The sequence below is a fragment of the Nerophis ophidion genome, linkage group LG05 (genome assembly GCF_033978795.1).
Source record: "Nerophis ophidion isolate RoL-2023_Sa linkage group LG05, RoL_Noph_v1.0, whole genome shotgun sequence".
NCBI classification, from domain to species: domain Eukaryota; kingdom Metazoa; phylum Chordata; class Actinopteri; order Syngnathiformes; family Syngnathidae; genus Nerophis; species Nerophis ophidion.
Genome location: NC_084615.1, coordinates 57,994,122 through 58,013,325, shown reverse-complemented (window position 1 = coordinate 58,013,325; position 19,204 = coordinate 57,994,122). Strand labels below are relative to the sequence as shown.

At 39.0% G+C, this 19,204-nt stretch overlaps 1 protein-coding gene across 2 annotated transcripts in view; it reads right to left on the bottom strand.

The window, feature by feature from the left end:
* Positions 1 to 1,462: 1,462 nt before the first annotated feature.
* immt (inner membrane protein, mitochondrial (mitofilin)) overlaps positions 1,463 to 19,204 on the bottom strand; it is a 31,210-nt gene continuing 13,468 nt past the window's right edge. For both annotated transcript variants that reach the window (XM_061901595.1, XM_061901596.1), the window contains exons 6-14: positions 12,578 to 12,727; positions 12,368 to 12,501; positions 11,970 to 12,073; positions 10,592 to 10,727; positions 9,700 to 9,829; positions 6,542 to 6,765; positions 6,336 to 6,467; positions 5,525 to 5,654; positions 1,463 to 2,292 (exon numbers count right to left, since the gene is read on the bottom strand). In XM_061901595.1, coding sequence (XP_061757579.1) covers positions 1,685 to 2,292; positions 5,525 to 5,654; positions 6,336 to 6,467; positions 6,542 to 6,765; positions 9,700 to 9,829; positions 10,592 to 10,727; positions 11,970 to 12,073; positions 12,368 to 12,501; positions 12,578 to 12,727 — 1,748 coding nt within the window. In that variant the 3' untranslated portion in view covers positions 1,463 to 1,684. The remainder of the gene's footprint in view (positions 2,293 to 5,524; positions 5,655 to 6,335; positions 6,468 to 6,541; positions 6,766 to 9,699; positions 9,830 to 10,591; positions 10,728 to 11,969; positions 12,074 to 12,367; positions 12,502 to 12,577; positions 12,728 to 19,204) is intronic.

Here is a 19,204-nt window from a genome sequence, read left to right as displayed (position 1 = left end):
TGTTGCCAATCAACCTATCCCCAGGTGCATGTATTTGGAAGTGGGAGGAAGCCGGAGTACCCGGACGCCCCACTCCTCGCACAACACAAGCCTGTGATATGACTGTCTCAGATAATAAGGTGAGAATTTCATTGCGGCCCTCTGTGAGCCTGGCACCAGTCTGTGAGGATGACATCGCCCAACACCCACCCACGGCCGTGGTGGTGGTGGTGGGCGCCCTCTCTTGACGGCGACTTGGCCAGTGTAAATGTGGAAAAAGTGTTTTGCTTTGGTCATCAAATAATGATAATGGTGTGCCATGGCATACATACATTTTATATTTAATGCTTAAATCTCTGGAGTCTACATCATCTTAAGATCTATTCCTCATTTCAAAATGTTTTAGTTTTTGTGTTTGTTTGTTTTCCGCCCTGTATTGTCAAACAAAACTATGTTTTTTTTATGGCAAACACACAAAAAATGTAAAATCTTCCACCAAAATAATTTTTTAAATAATATGGACTATTTGATGCGACATAATCGGGGTTGAGGTGGGGGGGGGGGGGGGGGGGTGTATATTGTAGCATCCCGGAAGAGTTAACCCGGAAGAGTTAGTGCTGCAAGGGATTCTGGGCATTTGTTCTTTTGTGTGTATGTTGTGTTTCTGTTCTCCAGAAATGTGTTTGTCATTCTTGTTTGGTGTGGGTTCACAGTGTGGCGCATATTTGTAACAGTGTTAAAGTTGTTTATACGGCCTTTCTCACTGTGATCTGTATGGCTGTTGACCAAGTATGCATGATTAACAAGCAAGCCACTGCCTCGCTCTCTTTACCCCTCCCTCACGAATTCTGCTGCGTGCGCAAACCTTCACAATTTGTTTTGTTTATTAATCTCTTCTTAACCCTGTACGTACATTGGAAAGACATGCAACCCTGACTCAAAACGCCAGACAATTGAGGCATTTCAGAAACCCCGCCCGGACATCCCGGCAAAAGAGGACATGTCCGGGGGAAAGAGGTCGTATGGTAAGTCGATACAAGTACAACTTTGTACGTTTCAGCATAGCACGTATCATACTTCATAATCATATTGTCCTTAGCCCTTCAGCTGTTAATACTAACCAATTTTATTAGACTAACACAGCAATAGTGAGTTGTACGCTTATTAAAGTGTGATTATGTTACAACTTTTAATAACTCTTCCAAGTGAGGCGTTATACACCACTTAAATGTACATTTGCTAATTGGTTCTTGTGATCCTTAAGGACAAAAAAAGAGCAGTCCTAGCAAATACAATACTCATCTATTAAATACAATATTTACCTTGCAGCAAAAAAAGTATGTACTTATTTGCAAATATAATACTTATTCCATACAAATACAGTACTTATATATTTTATGTTTATTTAAAATCAGAAATGTTGATTTCCTCTCAGATGTTTCTGTATGACTGAAATGTGACTGAAAAATAAACAACTCCCACCTTTTCATTACTGATTTATTGTGATGTGCATTATTGAGAAAAATATATATTTAAGCAAGATTAGAATGAATTACACTTTGTTTTCCACTTAGACAGAGACGAAATAAATATGTGGTTGACGTTTAACGTGAAATTTAGGCAGCTTTAAAGAGGAACATCATTGACTGAAAATCGTGAGTACTTATGAAGCGTGTAAAATCGAACTCTGAGATGGAACGTGAGACTATGGAGCCTGTGTGGTTCCCAAGCCCACAGCGTTAGCGTAAGCAGACAACAAAGTGACCACCTGCCTGGTTTCTAAGGTGAGTCTGGCTTCATGCAGCCAGTCCTCTACTACTCTCCTGGCCTCTCCGGTCATCTGGTTGAGCAGTTTAGCTGCCAACTCCAGATCTCCGTGCTCCAGGCAGTAACTGGCGTACGACAGCAGCTTGAACGGGTCTAAATCCTCACTGCTTAGCTGGGCGGGAGGTGCTTCCTGTTTATTCTCAAACAGCAGTGCGGCTTGCAGATAGGACAGGAAGTACTGGTATAAGGAGTTGTGAGATTCGTCGATGAGGGCGACTCTGCGAACCAGCGAGCGCAGACCGTAGAAGCGTGCGCGGAGAGAGGCTTCGCTGTAGATGCCACGCTGCAGAGATTCCTGGGGAAGTGCTGCAGCCAGAGCAGAGGCAAACGTGTTGTCTTGGCAACTGTCTAGCACGGCCTGAGCGGCGCATTCTAGTGGCTTGGTGGGCGATGCGGCTTCAGCTGTTTTCAATGTGTAGTTGAGAGCCTCCACACTGAGCCAAAGCTGGTGGGCTTTACGAGCCTCTTCCTCTGCCACTACGTGACCTGAACACACATACAAACACACTCAGTAACACACTTTAAGCCATCGGTAAATTTACTTATTTTCACTACAAAAACTAAAAATACAAATCTGCCATTTTTTACAGAAATAACTTAAGGCTCAAAAAGCTTAATGACATTAATTATGGTGACGGCGTGGCGCAGTGGGAGAGTGGCCGTGCGCAACCCGAGGGTCCCTGGTTCAAATCCCACCAAGAACCAACTTCGTCACGTCCGTTGTGTCCTGAGCAAGACACTTCACCCTTGCTCCTGAAGGGTGCTGGTTGGCGCCTTGCATGGCAGCTCCCTCCATCAGTGTGTGAATGTGTGTGTGAATGGGTAAATGTGGAAGTAGTGTCAAAGCGCTTTGAGTACCTTGAAGGTAGAAAAGCGCTATACAAGTACAACCCATTTATCATTTATTTAATAATAAGAGGAAATTATGAATAAATAACATTTTTTTTGCTGAACAGTTTAGTTGCTATCAATTGAACATTGTGCGAAAACGATCAGTGGCATGTCTGGGGGTGGAATACTACCTAGGTACCACCCAAGTCAGAGGCGAAAAGATTTGAAACAGGGATTTTTAAACCGTGGTGAGTGTTGGACTTAAGCTGCGGCTAGTGCTATGCCAAATAATTACTTATGTCGGATCAAGAGACCCCAATCTATTGTACATGAGTTGTCCACAGTTACATGGAGTGCAATATTCATGCATATATTCATGAAGTGAGAGCCACTAGAATCATTAATTATTATTATCATGTACTACACAAGGAGCAAGTGCACATACTCTATATAAAAAGGTACTTATGTTTTTTTTTTTGATTAATTAGACCATGAGTTTCAAACACAGAACGTTAAAATATGGGATACAAAAACAACTTGCTCACTGAACAATGTGGACATTATAAAAAATGTCGAACAGTACCCTACACAATTCAAAAATACACCCATTTAAAAAAACGTTTGCTTGGCCTGATGGGTAATATATGCAAAACAATTTACATACTTGGTTGGATATGTATGATGCATTTCAGTTGCTTAAGTGACAATAGGGACACTGATATAAAATGGATGGATGGCTAGAAACGTCTGATTGATTACAAAACTTTGTAGCGTGGAGGTCGTCTGGGCAGTAAGCAATGGTTCACATACTGTTAATATTCAATGTTTCATCGTTTATATTTCATATTGAAGTGGCGGGCAATCTTATGCGGCGCACTCTTGTCGGCAGCCAAAATTAATCATCTGATTCGGCCGGCGCGCGGGCAATCGTATCCAACGTGCAGTGTGCACACATATTGGTGCACAATCTTTATCGACGCGTGCATGTCCGGGTGGCGGGCATTATCTTTTGACTGATGATGAGCAGCCGGGTTCCAGACATCCGTGGTCCTTTATTGACTAAACGTAAGTCATTTAAAGTCATTTAGTTACAATATATTTTTCAAACAAGCATGTTTAAACTGCTACTTTTAGCAGTAACTGATATTTCGCTTTTGAAATTGACGTGTGTATGATTTTCTGTCAGAGCATAATGGTTCTGACTGTGTTTTTAAAACCTTATCAGGAAGTGTTCCATGAATCGTTTAGATCTTGTAAAATAGCTGTAGCCCTACCTGTAAGCAGTGCTGCATGTAAACATAGCTCTTCAGCTCAACGCTCATAAAAACTCATGGTTGACACAAGGGTTGGCCATTTAGGTATCCTAAGCATTGAGTTCAAAAGAGCTAAGGACTTGAACCTGGATGATTTTATTAAAGTGTTCGCCTGACAACACAAGAACAGGCGCATTCATCCGTTTTGAACGCCACCATCTTTTGTCATTCCACCGCGATTTTAGTTCTACTCAATCCAGTTTGTTTTTGCCAAATACTTTTAAAGGCACACTGTGTAAAAAATTAAGGTATTATATAGACAACAATGTAAAGAGTCAATTTGAATTAGGACCCAATCTCTTTGAATGTAAATACCGGTACAAGTTTATACTTGTTATAATTTTACCTTACTAAAGAGGAAGGTTGAAATACTCTATTAGTATTTTGTACCAACTGTTGCAAGTTGTCTAATGTACTGTCATAGCTCAATACTTTGCAATATTGTTTAATGTTAGCAATTGTCTTACCAGAAGATTCACGCCATCTATGGTGGTGGTAACCATGCTAAACTAATAGTAGCTAGATCTGCTCCTGGGGTAGACTGACTGTTTTATGGGTGCCACCCTTGAAAAAGTCTGAACACGCCACAGAATACAAGAACCTGATATATGAGATAATCCATTGACAAATCTCGATAGTCATGTTTCCCACTGTAGGTTAAGTAGTACTAGTCAATTATCCTACAAACTGAAAAAAAGACAACTGATACAAACTAACAACACAACAAAGTAATTTAAGTCCTACTTTTACGGATAAGCTTGAAACCATTTCACCATATCTGATTGACACTGAAATATTACATACAGGAACTTAAGTTGTTACATTATGATGTTTGGTGGGAGTTTCCATCCTTAAGAGTCACACACATCCCACATAAAACAATATCTGGAAATATGCAGTCTTTCCATACTGACAAATACATGTCATCTTGAAAATTGTGTAAAAGGTTAGCTACAGAATAATATAATTAGAGAATAGTAGTTAGCTATATAATTAGCTACAGAATAATAAAAATAATAATAATAATGGATTAGATGTATATCGCGCTTTTCTATTGTTAGATACTCGAAGCGCTCACGGAGAAGTTGGAACCCATCAATCATTCACACCTGGTGGTGGTAAGCTACATCTGTAGCCACAGCTGCCCTGGGGTAGACTGACGGAACCGTGGCTGCCAGTTTGCGCCTACGGCCCCTCCGACCACCACCAATCATTCATTCATCATTCATTCACCAGTGTGAGCGGCACCGAGGGCAAGGGGGAAGTGTCCTGCCCAAGGACACAACGGCAGCAATTTGGATGTCAATAGGTGGGAAGCGAACCTGCAACCCTCAGGTTTCTGGCACGGCCGCTCTACCCACTACGCCATGCCGTAAAATAATGATACTATTGTAAGTCATACAATAGTATCATTAGTTATAAAAAAGGATTGTTAGTTATAAAAAAGTATTGTAGATATGTATCGTTAACTATAAAATAGTACCGTAGAATAGTATTGTAAATTATAAATAGTATCGTTAGGATTCTATTTTCTTTCCAGGATGTAGAGTGTAAATGGATATTTAGCATCTTACTGTCAATGGCTTCCTCCACTCCTTTAAGTCTTGCGTGGGCAGTGTTCATATCCAGAGTGAAGTTATCCAGCTGCTCCTGGCTCAGCTGACGGTATTGGGTCTCTTGTTCCAGAAGCTTACTGTTTAGGATCTAGACAGCACAGGAAGTTTAAGAAGACAGCCTTTGCCTTTACTGACAGCCTAAGAGCACAACTAACTAAAAACTCCAAGACTTCTGGAACACGAGCCTAAGCTTAGCCCCACCTGTAAAAAGATTGGGCAAAAATACCTCCTGTTATTGTTTGCAACTCTACAAAAATAATCTAAGTCAACTTTTGTATTGGGATCAAATACTTAATTCACGCAATCACAAGCACAAATTTATAAACAATTTTCTGCTAGATTAAGCTAGCATAAAAATGATAAACTGTTCATACCTTTGTAAGGGTTAGGGTTACTTATTTTCCACACTGTATGTGACGTCTGAGTACCAGAAATTATTCATGAATTGAGTCAACAGGATGCAAGTGTCTTCCATTAGTATCTCTGCCGCAAACAAATCAATACCTACTGTCACTTATTTCCTCTCATTAGTTTAGAAGGGATTTCAGTTTCAGATATTTGAAGATAATACTGTTTGAATGGTTGAGTAAACCATATCAGGCTGTAAACCCTGAACTAAGTGTATGGGTACAGTAGTAGAGCAATAATGATGTGAAAAAGGGGACATGCTCATGATCTTTGGTGAAGACCAAATGGTTAAAGCTATATAAAAATGTACACTTAAATATTCTAAATCAATGCATGCATGGGTGACGTGGAGCTCAATGACCTGCTCAGATTCGGCTCTCAATTCCTGCTCCTGTACTTTGAGGACATCTTGGACGTGGTCAGTGTGAGCAGCTGCCTGACGCCGAAGTTGAGTCCTCATCTCTGCCTCCATTACCTCTCTTAACTCAGACAGCTGCACATAAATTCATACAGTACATCAAGTTTTATAACATTCTGATTGAATTGGTTTTCCTCTCTGCACAGTACCTTTCTCTCCTGTTGCAGCCTCGCCTCCTCCTTGATATGCTGCAGAGATGTGTTGACACTTTCGTCATGGGCTTTCAGGTGCTCTAACCTCTGTTGCTCCAGAGCCGCATCGATGTGGACCTGCTCCCTCACTCTTTGCTCAGCCAGCTCTCGGTTTAGCTGGTCAATGCGACGGTGTGCATGGGCGATGAGCGCATTCAGGTCATCAGTGGACAGCTTACCAGCTAACATACAAAAAGACACTTATGTTAATTATTTTACAGCTTTGTAAATATACACATGCTCCCCCTGATGGTACTGATCCAAGTAGATTTAATTGATTTGATATATCCATACATACTACATTTCAATTTCAAATGTACACTTTACAATACATTATAAGAAAATAATATCAGAATGGTCCACCACCTATTTGTGCTGCTGCTCTTTATCAGGAGGTATAGAGTAGCAAAAGCAACAACAAAGAAAATGAAAGAAAGTTTCTTTCTAACAGCCATACATGTCCTCAACAGTCCCAGACAAACCAAGAAAATATTCAAATAATTGCACCTTATTGATTTATGTTGCATGCCATTTATACATTTTGCGTATTGAGGTAAGGATAGGGGTGTGACTGATGCCAACAAGGGTTGGAACATTTTATTGTAATGTCTATTTTACAATGACAACAAAGCGATCTAGACTAATTTTTATATGTACGTTATTGAAACAAAAAGCAAGGTGGTCGCAAGAGTTTAGTGTGGAAGAACTTATAAGGCTGCCTCAAGACAGATTGTGACTCTTCAAATTTTCGGCCTGCTTGAGGCAAAAATTGAACTATTAAAAGCATTTAAGGTGGTAGAGGACCAGTTCATATTGTAAGGAAGATGATAAAGGATTATTGAATAATTTTCATAAAAACTTTAGGTTGCATGTCTATTACCAGGAATAAACACCAATGATTACAATATAAGATCAAATCAGGCCAGTTAGGCTTTTATTATTAGTGATGGTGGCGCATGTGGACGCAGCAGCAAGTCTCTCTCTTGAGCTTGGAAATTAGCTCCAGAGTACAGAGTGAGAGAAAAAAGGTATCTCGAGTTGTCTGTACATCTTGCATTTATTGAAAAATGTACAATAAAGAATTTTAGAAATCCTCCAAGTTTAAGTATCAAGTCTTAGTATTCAGCAAGGATTGAATGGGAGCAACTGGACATTTCACCATTCAGCCAAAATACTTCTCAACTTAAACATTTTTGAAATTGTTTTCCTATTTTGGCTTCAGGGAGAAGGGTAGTCTCCTTAGGGGTGGTCAAATTAGGGTTGATTTCACTGCTTTGGTGAGCCTTGGTCCAAAAAGCCAATGATTTGTCGGTCTGCCCGGTGGTAAAAAAAACCTCTAAATTGGCACTCTTCCCATGGAATGAGGCAATATCTGGGCATTAATATAAGCATATGATAAGTGAGACATAAACCTTCTCCTGTTTAGAGAGGGCCTCTTTACTTGAACAGACTGCTATTGCACACCTCTTTCAAAATTGTGGTTCTTACTGTGCCGAATTTGGACATTGTCATCCTCAAAAAAAAAAGGCCTATTCTCTTTTAGACAAAAATAAGTTGCTGACTACGGGTCCAAAGAAACAAATCTTCTCTGTTGTGTAACCTAAAATTTTGAAGTGAATAAGCTTTTTGAATGAGACTTCTTCAACAAAAAAGAAGAGTCCAGTGGCCTCCATTCAACCCTTGCTGGTTTTGGTTGCATTTGTTTACTTAGCAAAAGTAATGAGAATATGCACATCAGCAATGAGGACAGAAGGAACAGATGGTAATTGTTTCTGTTCCAGTTCATCAATGTAGAAGGATCTGCTCTCTCTTTCTCTTGGTTGTCTTTCAGTCCAATGATGACTCGTGTACGTTGTCCTCTACCTGGTGATGGCCCGTAGATGGTAGCCAATCTTAAAGCGGCAGGTCTTTTAAACAAGAGCAACATCTCGCATCTGTAGAGGAGGCTGCTCACTTTGCTCTTTTTTTTGGACTGCTTAAAATTGTGCTGGCTCATAGTGAGAACTCAGAAACCACACAGTGCTTGAATGGCTCTACAGATAATGGATTTCTTAAACCATGGTATTTAAAGTCACCCACAGTCTTCAGATGGTTACCCTCACTTGAGATTGCGGTGGAAAAGCGGTGGAGGCAGGTGCTAATTCGAACAGTACTTCTGTCTTACACAAGTTGACCGTGAGACCAAAAAGGCGGGTGACTTCAGTGAACTTGATAACGATGAGCTGGGGGACAGACTCCTTGTGTATGAGTGCAGCAAACGACAGTTCCAAGAACAATCCTCGGCTCATGTAAAATAGTACGTCATCAAGTCTGTATAGCCCAAGATCAAAATCTCTGATTGCATAGGTGAGTATGCAAGTTGAAAAACTGCTTGATAAAAAAAAAAAACGGGACCAGCGCCGATATTTTTCCACCTGAGAGGACTTGCCCGGTCAAATGGTCGTAAATCTGCCATATGAGATTCACAAACCTGTCTGGACATCTAAGCTTGCACAGAATGATCACCGTGTCAAAATCCTTTGTAAAGGTCTATGAAGACCACCACCCAGTTCAAGTTTCAATTTATGCATTTCTCATGCACCTGGTGGACAGAGAAATTCAGGTCGACACTTGGAAAAATAGGCACTGGGTCTTGGACAGGTTTCCTTCTCTGACGTTTGTGATTAGGATGTTTAGCATGACTTGAGACAGTATTTCCCCAGCAATAGAAGGAGGGATATGGCCCTGTAGTTTATTTTTATTTAGTTAATTTAGTGTTGCCTATAAACATTTAAATTTAAATTATTAAAATAGCTAAGTTATAAAGACTGTATTAAAATGTCAAACTAAAAAGTGCAGGACACGTCATCTCTGAGACACTATGGGAAGCGCACCTAAACAAGGAATATCTAAGCATGCAAGACAATCAGCTAAACCGAGCAGAAGACAAGAAGGCATGCTAACCGCTAAGCTAGCTCGAATGTAAAGTAGGGAAACAACGGTGGAATAAGTGTTTATAGTACACTTTAACAGAGGTGTACTGTAGCTGTAACTGGGATGCAGCGGTAAGTAACCAGCTATGAACGGGTTACAACATCAAGACTACATGAAGTTGTTGTGTGAATGTGTGGTCTTACTGAGTCCCTTCCAATTGGCCTGAATCTCCGGTGTAAGGCTGCTCACTTCTCTCTGGAACTGGAGCTTGGCTTCCTGAACCAGTTCACTGTACTGAGACACAATTTTAGCTTCCGACTCTGCAGACTTCACCTACACAAAACACACACAAGCGGCTTCGTTATGAAAATATTATAAGGTTTTAGTTTGTGCTGTTTGTAGGGTAAAACAAGACAAATTTAAATCTACAGAATTAAATAACATTTTATTTCTTATTTTTTTAAAACATTTTTATTGCTTTGCTTTATCTTTCAAATGTGGCCACTTAAATTCAAATAGGTGGTTAGGCTTCATACTTTTGCCCTGGTGGTGTAGGGGTACCCTCCCAAGTCGGGATAAATGAGAGTGCTGCATCATGAAGTGTAAAATCCAAATTGTACCATTGTTTTACTGTGGCAACTTTTGATCAAAAAGTAAAACAAGCAAGCGGCCACAATGCTTGATACCATTAATTTCATAGAGAAATGTACCACGTGGAAATCTCAACATACGGTGCATGACTGACAATAAAGATATCCCGATATATGGTGAAGCGGGTATAGTTGTAATCAAAAATTTGACGTCATATTTTATATTTTCCATCATAATTTAACCAGAGCACAAAAATCAATTATGTGAAATCAATGAGACTGTTTAACTCTTAACATGATTTTTTTGTGGTATTTGACAAAAAGTGACAATGTTTTAAACTTATCACATCTCATTTATCTCAAGTAATTCAAATTAATTAGACAATATTTGCTTTTTCGCATATAAATGCTGCGTTTTATAAGGGCAAAAGTGTACATTGCTGTCTTTTTAAGACAACATTTCAGCATAAGGAAAAACATGTACAAGTCTTTTTGTCTATCTTACCCTATGAAGCACTTTATCCAAGTCCACCACCATCTTATGGAGATTCTCCTCAGCAGCTAACACAAGCGGACGGACAGCAGGGACGTTCTTCTCTTTGGATTTGACAATGACAGCTTTGAGACTGTCCAAAGACTCACTAAAGTGAGAGATACAAAGTTGCTAAATGGAATGTACATCATTAGCTGGAGTTCACAAGAGTCCAACTATAAACTACATGTTTGGTAATAACAAAACAATGATTAATCAATAATGGTTACCTGAAAAAACTAATCAATACATCTTTAAATTTTAATGCTACCCACATTGTCATTGTCTGACCCAGAATAAAGTAGCTAACAGAAAAAAATGAACAGAACACTTGATTAGGAGGTAAACACATGATAATTAGTTAATAGGGATGTTCTGATCAAGGATTTATGCTGCCGAAACCGATCTTCCATGAATGAGATCGGCTGATACTAATATCAATACAAATTACATGTACTGACTGTTAATTTGTCCATGGATTTCTGGTGAGTGCTATTGACAGTTTAACAATATCAACACAATATTTAAACTAAAGTTCCTTATTGTATCTGATTGAGAAAAGTCCATCTGTGTTCAGAAACTTACTCTCTGAATTTGTAAACACTAACAAAAACATTTCGATAAAATACAAATATCAATTTAATCATGCTAGTATCGATCATATACTACTTTTAGCCTTGGTGTTGACATCACCAATTTAAAAGTACCACTGATACTCACACACATACACTAGGTGTGGTGAAATTACTCTTTGCATTTGACCAATCTCTTTGTTCCAACCCCCGGGAGTTGAGGGCAGCAGTGAGCAGCAGCGGGGGCCGCGCTCGGGAATCAATATGGATTGATCCGCTCGCTGACATGCCGTGTAGTGATTGTGACAATGCTGACACACCAACCGTTGTTATATTATCCTGTCTTTAGACTCTTATTACTTTAATAACTGCTTCTTACATTCTTCTGCAACGTGGCTCCATCGAGATGTTTTAAACTTACTAAGCACATTTGTTAGTGTTGTTTCCGGCTAGCTTAGCAATTAGCATGCCTGCTCCTGCTTGTTTTCAGTGTGTAACATGTTTAGCCTTGTTCCTATACTTGATAATAAAACAAAAAATTATATTAAAAAATACAGTTTATTTGCCATAAAGGCGGTTATTATTATTAATTTTAAAAAAGCGTCTCCACACTGTATATGGAGATATACTAGTTTGTCAGTCGGAGGACCCGATCGGCACATCCCTACTAGTTACATGAAGAGAATAAATCCATCCCAAAATTTACCACAACAATTTTAGCTGAAGGTACTTTTCAGAGAGACCACGTGAAAAACATCAATAACAACAGCTCTTCTTACTTGGCTTTTAGCAGAGCAGCCTTGGCCTCATCGACAGCGGATGTTCTATTGGCAAGACAAGCTTCTAAATCCTTCCACTGGGACGACTTTTCCTGAGGTGGAACCTGCAATGAGAAACATTTATTTTTAGATGAACACAAGACTGAGGATCATATAAAGCCAGGACCGCTGTCATGTATGTAAAAAAACAACATCTAAATAGTGTGTTTGTGTGCGCGTAAAGATTTGATGGATGATGGAGGACATTCAAAATGTATAAGTATAATGGATGCTGAAAAAAAAAAATGTCGATCGTCTTGACATTCAAAAAGCAAACTCTGGTGCATATTAAATCAAGCCCTTTTAAGTTGGCCACTGAGGATATAGCATACATCAGCAGTAGATGCTAGTCAGAGTACCTCTGCTTCCATAGCTTCCTTCAGTTTTTGTGTGTGCCTTGCAATGGCTTGCAGGGCTGCCTCCTGAGCACCTATGGCCTGCAGTGTATCTTTAGCCGAGCTGGCTAACGAGTCATCAAGATTAGCTGACACCACTGAAAATCACACAGAAATTAGCTCTTGGCACTGTATATTGTAAGAGTTTAGCAAATGTTTATACTGCTGGCTTACATGCAAGGATGTCCTGTTCTTCTTGGTCTTGCAGAGCCAGTCGAGCAGTCACCTCTTCAGCGGGACGCTCTTGGAGTGGTTCTATTAATTCAGTAGAAACGGCAGCTGTTTCTGCAGCTTTTTCATGTCCATGGCACTCCTTGCACTCGTCTAGATAGAAACATCAACACTACATGTTGGTGGCTACAGTGCACAGACAGGTATGTACTACATTGATGGATCAGAATGCTAGTATGTAGCATGTAGTTGATATTTGAAACACTTTTTATAGTTCTATCCATTAACTTTTTTGCATTTTGTGACAAAAAATGTAGTTGAAATAATCTTACGTAAAAAAAACACCATAAAACAGCACACACATTTTTTGTGTGGCGTGAAAAAGTCTTTAACCCCTTTACTCTGAGTGAAACCAATGGCCTTCAAAAGCTGTCTGATGATTGCTGAATTATGAGTTGGAGAAACGATTAAATAAAGTCCATCTGTGTGTAATGTAGGTATAAAAACGGCTGTTCTGTGACAGCTTCAGAGGTGTTTTAGGAGAACATGAGGGAGCAAACAGCACCATGACGACTAAGGAACACGACAGGTCAGGGTTATGATGCAATGATTATTGTGGTTTTAATGTGATAATTGTGGAGGATTAGGTTAAACAAAGATTTCCAAGCTTTGAACATCTCACAGAGCACTGTTCAACTAGTTAAGCTTTTTTTCCAAATCTGAACAGATTTCATACTAATAGCTTTTTTATTGTATGTAAAAACACCTCCCAATTTATCTACAACAAAGTTAAAGTGCCCAAAAGGCCTGGAGGAAAGCATTTTTATTTTTATTTTTAGAAATAGTTGTTTTTGAGGTCTAATTAGGAGTTATAGTCGTTCTGAATCCATCCCAGGTATTATATCTATGGATATATTGGAGAAACAAAACAAGCAAAAAGCTGGAACATGTCCCAACACAGATGGACAAACTTTTCAAGTAAAGAGTCCGCTGTCTACTTGCACCTCAAAGACAAACCTCACTCTTTTAAGGTAAACATGTACATTATTTCAACAGGGATGACGGATGGTTTGGAAGGAGAGTAAGGAAAGCCATCCCTAAACAGAGGAGGTAGTCTGCGTCACCACCTATTGCCTACATACCAGTGGCGTCGCCAGACAGATTTCACTGGGACACGTGCCCCAGTGTTGATCTGCAGTGCCCCAGTAAAAATTTCACCAATAAAAAAAACGCTTCAGAGTTTTAAGTCTACATGACATAGGCTACAGCGCACATACTACTATTGCTACTGTATTCACTCCACGTAACAATGAGCACATGGCTAATTAATATGGTAATTTATTCACGTGTGGATCGAGACTTCAGCTGAGAGAGAGAGAGAGAGAGAGAGAGAGAGAGAGAGAGAGAGGATGCGAATCACTGATGAGGTAGGTAACGTTAGCCCACAACAATTTGTTAATTATATTATTTTGATTTTGATTTGACTCAAACTGTAACTCAGATGGATATCAGAAAGTTATTCGCCTGCAGCAGGGAAGAAGCAGCAGGAATGAGAGATGTAAGTGAAGTCCTAGCTCGCTTGGCAACATAATTGTCTTTAGTTGATGCTAAGTTGGCTAACGTTATTCCTTGTATCAAGACAAACATATTAATTTGCTGTACGAGCTGTCGGGAGAATTTCCAATGAACACGAAACATAATGTTGGTTATTGTCTGCTGGTTCTGCTCAGGACCTCTGTATCAATGATAATTTGGAGTAAGCATGTGTGAGTTGAGTGCTTCTCAAATGGTTTATCTTCAGGAAGAAAAACATTTTTCCATATCATGAAGTCGTGAACCAAATTTTTAAATCATTCAAGTTTATTTTACCGAAAAATAGCACAGTAGACTTGTCCTGTTAATCGGTGTGACTTTGACTAAATAATCTTGTTTAGTCACCAGAAAAATGGCTACAGCTATGGCATCTGGTTTTGTTTCCAGAAAAAATAGTAACATTTCTGTATTTGTTTTCAGAAAGATGGCTGAAAATATCGGGTTTTGTTGCCCCATTTAGATTTAGAAAAATAAATATTTCCATGTCTGTCCTGAGTCCTCCTCCAACTTGTTAGTCGGTTTGCTTTTTGCTAAAATACTCACTAATAGTCACTAGAAAAATGGCTAAAAATATCTGGTTTTGTTGCCACAGTTAGATTTTTTTCTCCCTAAACTTTTTTTTTCATGCACACATCTGACTGCAACTCACTGAAAATGAGACACAATCCACTTTTATGTCACGATCCACCAGTTGGGAACCACTAGTCAACTGTATAACAGTTACTGTAATATTTCCATGTCTGTCCAGAGTGATTGACCACTTTGATAAAATGAAAACGAGACGTTACAGTTTACTTCTCAGAAAATGATTCCCTGAACAGACACACAACAGTTGTTCATTTAATCTACTACTGTGGCTTTATTGTTTTGTGTATCTGAAATAGGATTAGCCACATTGCCATAAATGGAAATTAAATAATATAAAAGAACCCAGAGATGTAGGGGTGCTTTATTGTTTGTTTTACTTTTGTAGATGTTAAATTTGCAGATGATTACTGCAATATATATTTCAAAAAGATTCATTGCTCTTCCTTTTTGCTTTTACCAGTAGCAGTTTAGAAGTCTGGAGTAAAAAAGTGCACAAGTAGGTCAAATGCATTAGTTAATTTCAGGTGGTTAATCAAAGATCCATACAACATAATCTGATATGATTTCATAGTTTAAAGCACTATTTATGTATTTTTTATGATAAATAAGTGCTAAAAATGTTTTTGCTTGCGCACTTTGCACGCTCATATGAATTGTTTGTGCCCCAGGCGTGCCCCAGTACAGTATTAGGTCTAGTGACGCCCCTGCTACATACAACACAGTACTTTCAACCATTCATTCTTAAGACTATAGACTTTTAGCCTCTTACAAAAAACAACAGGGATAACAACTTTCCGTTTCAGGTGCCCCCTTTGTGCCATTAATACAGCTGAAAGGTGATTTTGGGTTGAATGCTAACGAGGGGGGATTTCATTCTAATGACTGCTGTTGAGATTGACGCAAGGGTCGGTCCTTTGATTCTTAAAAAAGGGATCCCTTCAATGCTGAAAAGATTGACACTTATTTCAAAAAGCCCCGTTTTCACTGCACACCAAATCCGATTTTTTTGCCAGTCTAAAACCCTCCACTGTGCTTAAAATATCAGATTCCAATCGGATTCGGACTACCCCTTGATGTGGCCCAAATCTGATCTTTTCGCATCAGATTTGGGCCACATCAAGAGGTAGTCCAAATCCGATTAAAATCTGATATTTTCAAATGTGACATTAGAATGCGACTTTGGGCAAGCTATGTCATTCATGTGCACAAGGCAAAACGCAGCCCACCAGTGGAAGTAGATACTTCATCACAACATCCAGTTGTTCCTACATTTATCCATCCATACATTATATTACTTTCATTCATTTTCATGTAAAAAAAACAACAACAAAAAACACACATTTTTAAGATTTAACGACTTTTATTTTATTTTAATTTCCTTTGTTTTCACTTTATCATGCAAGTGACGTCGAGGTAGGGCTGGGCGACATAGCAAGGAAACATTTTTGCAATGTTTTTCATACCATCCAATCTCGATTAATATCGCCATTTTTTATTTTTTTATTATTGTACCTTGCAGGATAATACAGAGTATTGTTTCATCCCTACAATTTACTACTGCAGTATCAGTTAACAGGTATTTCCACCATGTTTGATCAAACTAATATATGCTAACAGCTGACAAATGTAATTTTGTTCATATCTACGATTGTGTTTACTAAAAGAGCAACAGTAGATGTAACCGATGCTTCGGTCCGTACTTCAGTTTTAGTGCCACAGTTTTGCTTCTTTTTCGGTAGGTTTTGTGGGGGCAAAGCGAACAACTTCTCTTAAAAATAGCTTTGTTATTTTGCTTGTCATCACAAATTGCATTCTGCAGTAAACAAAGAATCAGTGGTGCACTGAATACTATAAGACTTTAATTACAAGTTAACATTTACTTAACATCTCCCGATGGTTAATTATTATTTGTATTATTTGACTACTTATAATATATATATATATATATATATATATATATATATCAGTGCTTTTCACCAGTGTTTGACAGATGACAAACAGTGACCCAGATTGTGGATTTTTTTGTTTAACTCAAATACTCTAGCATACATTTAATGAAAGTACATTAAAGAGCAGCTTAAATTTGAGGTAGTGTTATATAATATGTACTAACACAAAAAACACGTTTCATAAATATTTAAGGAACAAAATGTTTTTTTATCCACAAACTCAAAAAAAAGGTGTCTGCAGAGCGTTTTAATGCATGTTAAATTACAAACCCCGTTTCCATATGCGTTGGGAAATTGTTAGATGTAAATATAAACAGAATATAATGATTTGCTAATCCTTTACAACCCATATTCCATTGAATGCACTACAAAGACAATATATTTGACGTTCAAACTCAAACTTTTTTTTTTTTTGCAAATAATAATTAACTTATAATTTCATGGCTGCAACACGTGCCAAAGTAGTTGGGAAAGGACATGTTCACCACTGTGTTACATCACCTTTTCTTTAAACAACACTCAAACGTGAGTGCCTTGCGGGCAGGTGGTGCATAAGTCCTGAAGAGATGGGAGTGGTGCACCAATGATTTTCCCAGCTGTTTTCACGATGCGCTGCAGGTCTCTTCTGTTGTATTGAGTGTAGCTCCCGCCCCACACAGTGATGCAGCTAGAAAGGATGCTTTCAATGGTGCCTCTGTGAAAAGTGGTCAGGATGGGTGGTGGAGCACTTGCCCGCTTTAGTTTTCGCAGGAAGTAGAGGCGCTGTTGGGCCTTCTTCACCAGTGATGCGGTGTTGGTAGTCCAGGACAGGTCCTCACTGATGTGCACCAACAGGAATTTGGTGCTCCTTACTCTCTCCACTGCAGCACCATCGATGGTCAGTGGCAGGTGTTGAGTGTGGCCTCTCTGGAAATTGACAACAATCTCTTTCGTCTTGCTGACATTCAGCAAGAGGTTGTTGCACCACGTGGTCAAAGAGTCCACCTCTTTCCTGTAGCGAGTCTCATCGCCCTTGGTGACGAGACCCACCAGAGTTTTGTTATCCGCAAACTTGACTAGGTGGTTGGAGCTGTAGGTTGGTGTGCAGTCATTTGTCAGACCACAGAACACTTTTCCACTTTGCATCAGTCCATCTTAGATGAGCTTGGGCTCGGTGAAGCTGGTGGCGTTCCTTGGTGTTGTTGATAAATGGTTTTTGCTTTGCATAGTAGAGTTTTAACTTGCACTTACAGATGTAGCGACCAACTGTAGTTACTGACAATGGTTTTATTAAGTGTCCCTGAGCCCATGTGGTGATATCCTTTACACAATGATGTCGGTTTTTGATGCAGTACCGTCTGCAAGGTCCGTAATATCATCGCTTACGTGCAGTGATTTCTCCAGATTCTCTGAACCTTTTGATGATTTTACGGACCGTAGATGGTAAAATCCCTAAATTCCTTGCAATAGCTCGTTGAGAAATGTTGTTCTAAAACTGTTCGACAATTTGCTTACAAATTGGTGACCCTTGCCCCATCCTTGTTTGTGAATTACTTAGCATTTCATGGAAGCTGCTTTTATACCCAATCATGGCACCTACCTGTTCCCAATTAGCCTGCACACCTGTGGGATGTCCAAATAAGTGTTTGATGAGCATTCCTCAACTTTATCAGTATTTATTGCCACCTTTCCCAACTTCTTTGTCACGTGTTGCTGGCATCAAATTCTGAAGTTAATGATTATTTGTAACAAAAAAAATGTTTATCAGTTTGAACATCAAATATGTTATCTTTGTAGCATATTCAACTGAATATGGGTTGAAAAGGATATGCAAATCATTGTATTCCGTTTATATTTACATCCAACCCAATTTCCCAAGTCATATGGAAACGGGGTTTGTAGCAGTTGAATCTTGGCGAACAAAAACAAAAAATTTGATTAAAAAATATGTAGATATAAAAATGTATTTATCTAAATAAATTAGTTGGTATGTTTATTCTCCCAGACTGGACCAATAGAGTAGTTCAGTCACAAAGACATTCTGTGCCTGCTTGCGAGTCCGCATTGAGGGCAAGACTGCTGGTGAGCTGCAGCCAGACAGTGAGACGGAAGTCGGTCACTGAAGTTGCTTTGATTGATTGATTGATTGATTGAAACTTTTATTAGTAGATTACACAGTTCAGTACATATTCCGTACAATTGACCACTAAATTGTAACACCCAAAAAACGTTTTGAACTTGTTAAAGACGGGGTCCAGGTAAATCAATTATGTCCATCTAAATGTTGTGTTTCAACTTCTATGCGTGTGTTGGTCAAATATCTTTATTTTATTCTTCTGGGGTGCACTACCAGCTGTGTAAGAGGGAGGAGGCACAACGCCGATTAAACATTAATTACATTGTGACAAGGCTAACTTTCGCCATACACGTAAACGTACACAATTAGACACACATTAAAAAATAACAGCTAATAAAGGAAAATTGTTCCATGCAGGATAACATCGAGCATCATTGCTTTCCT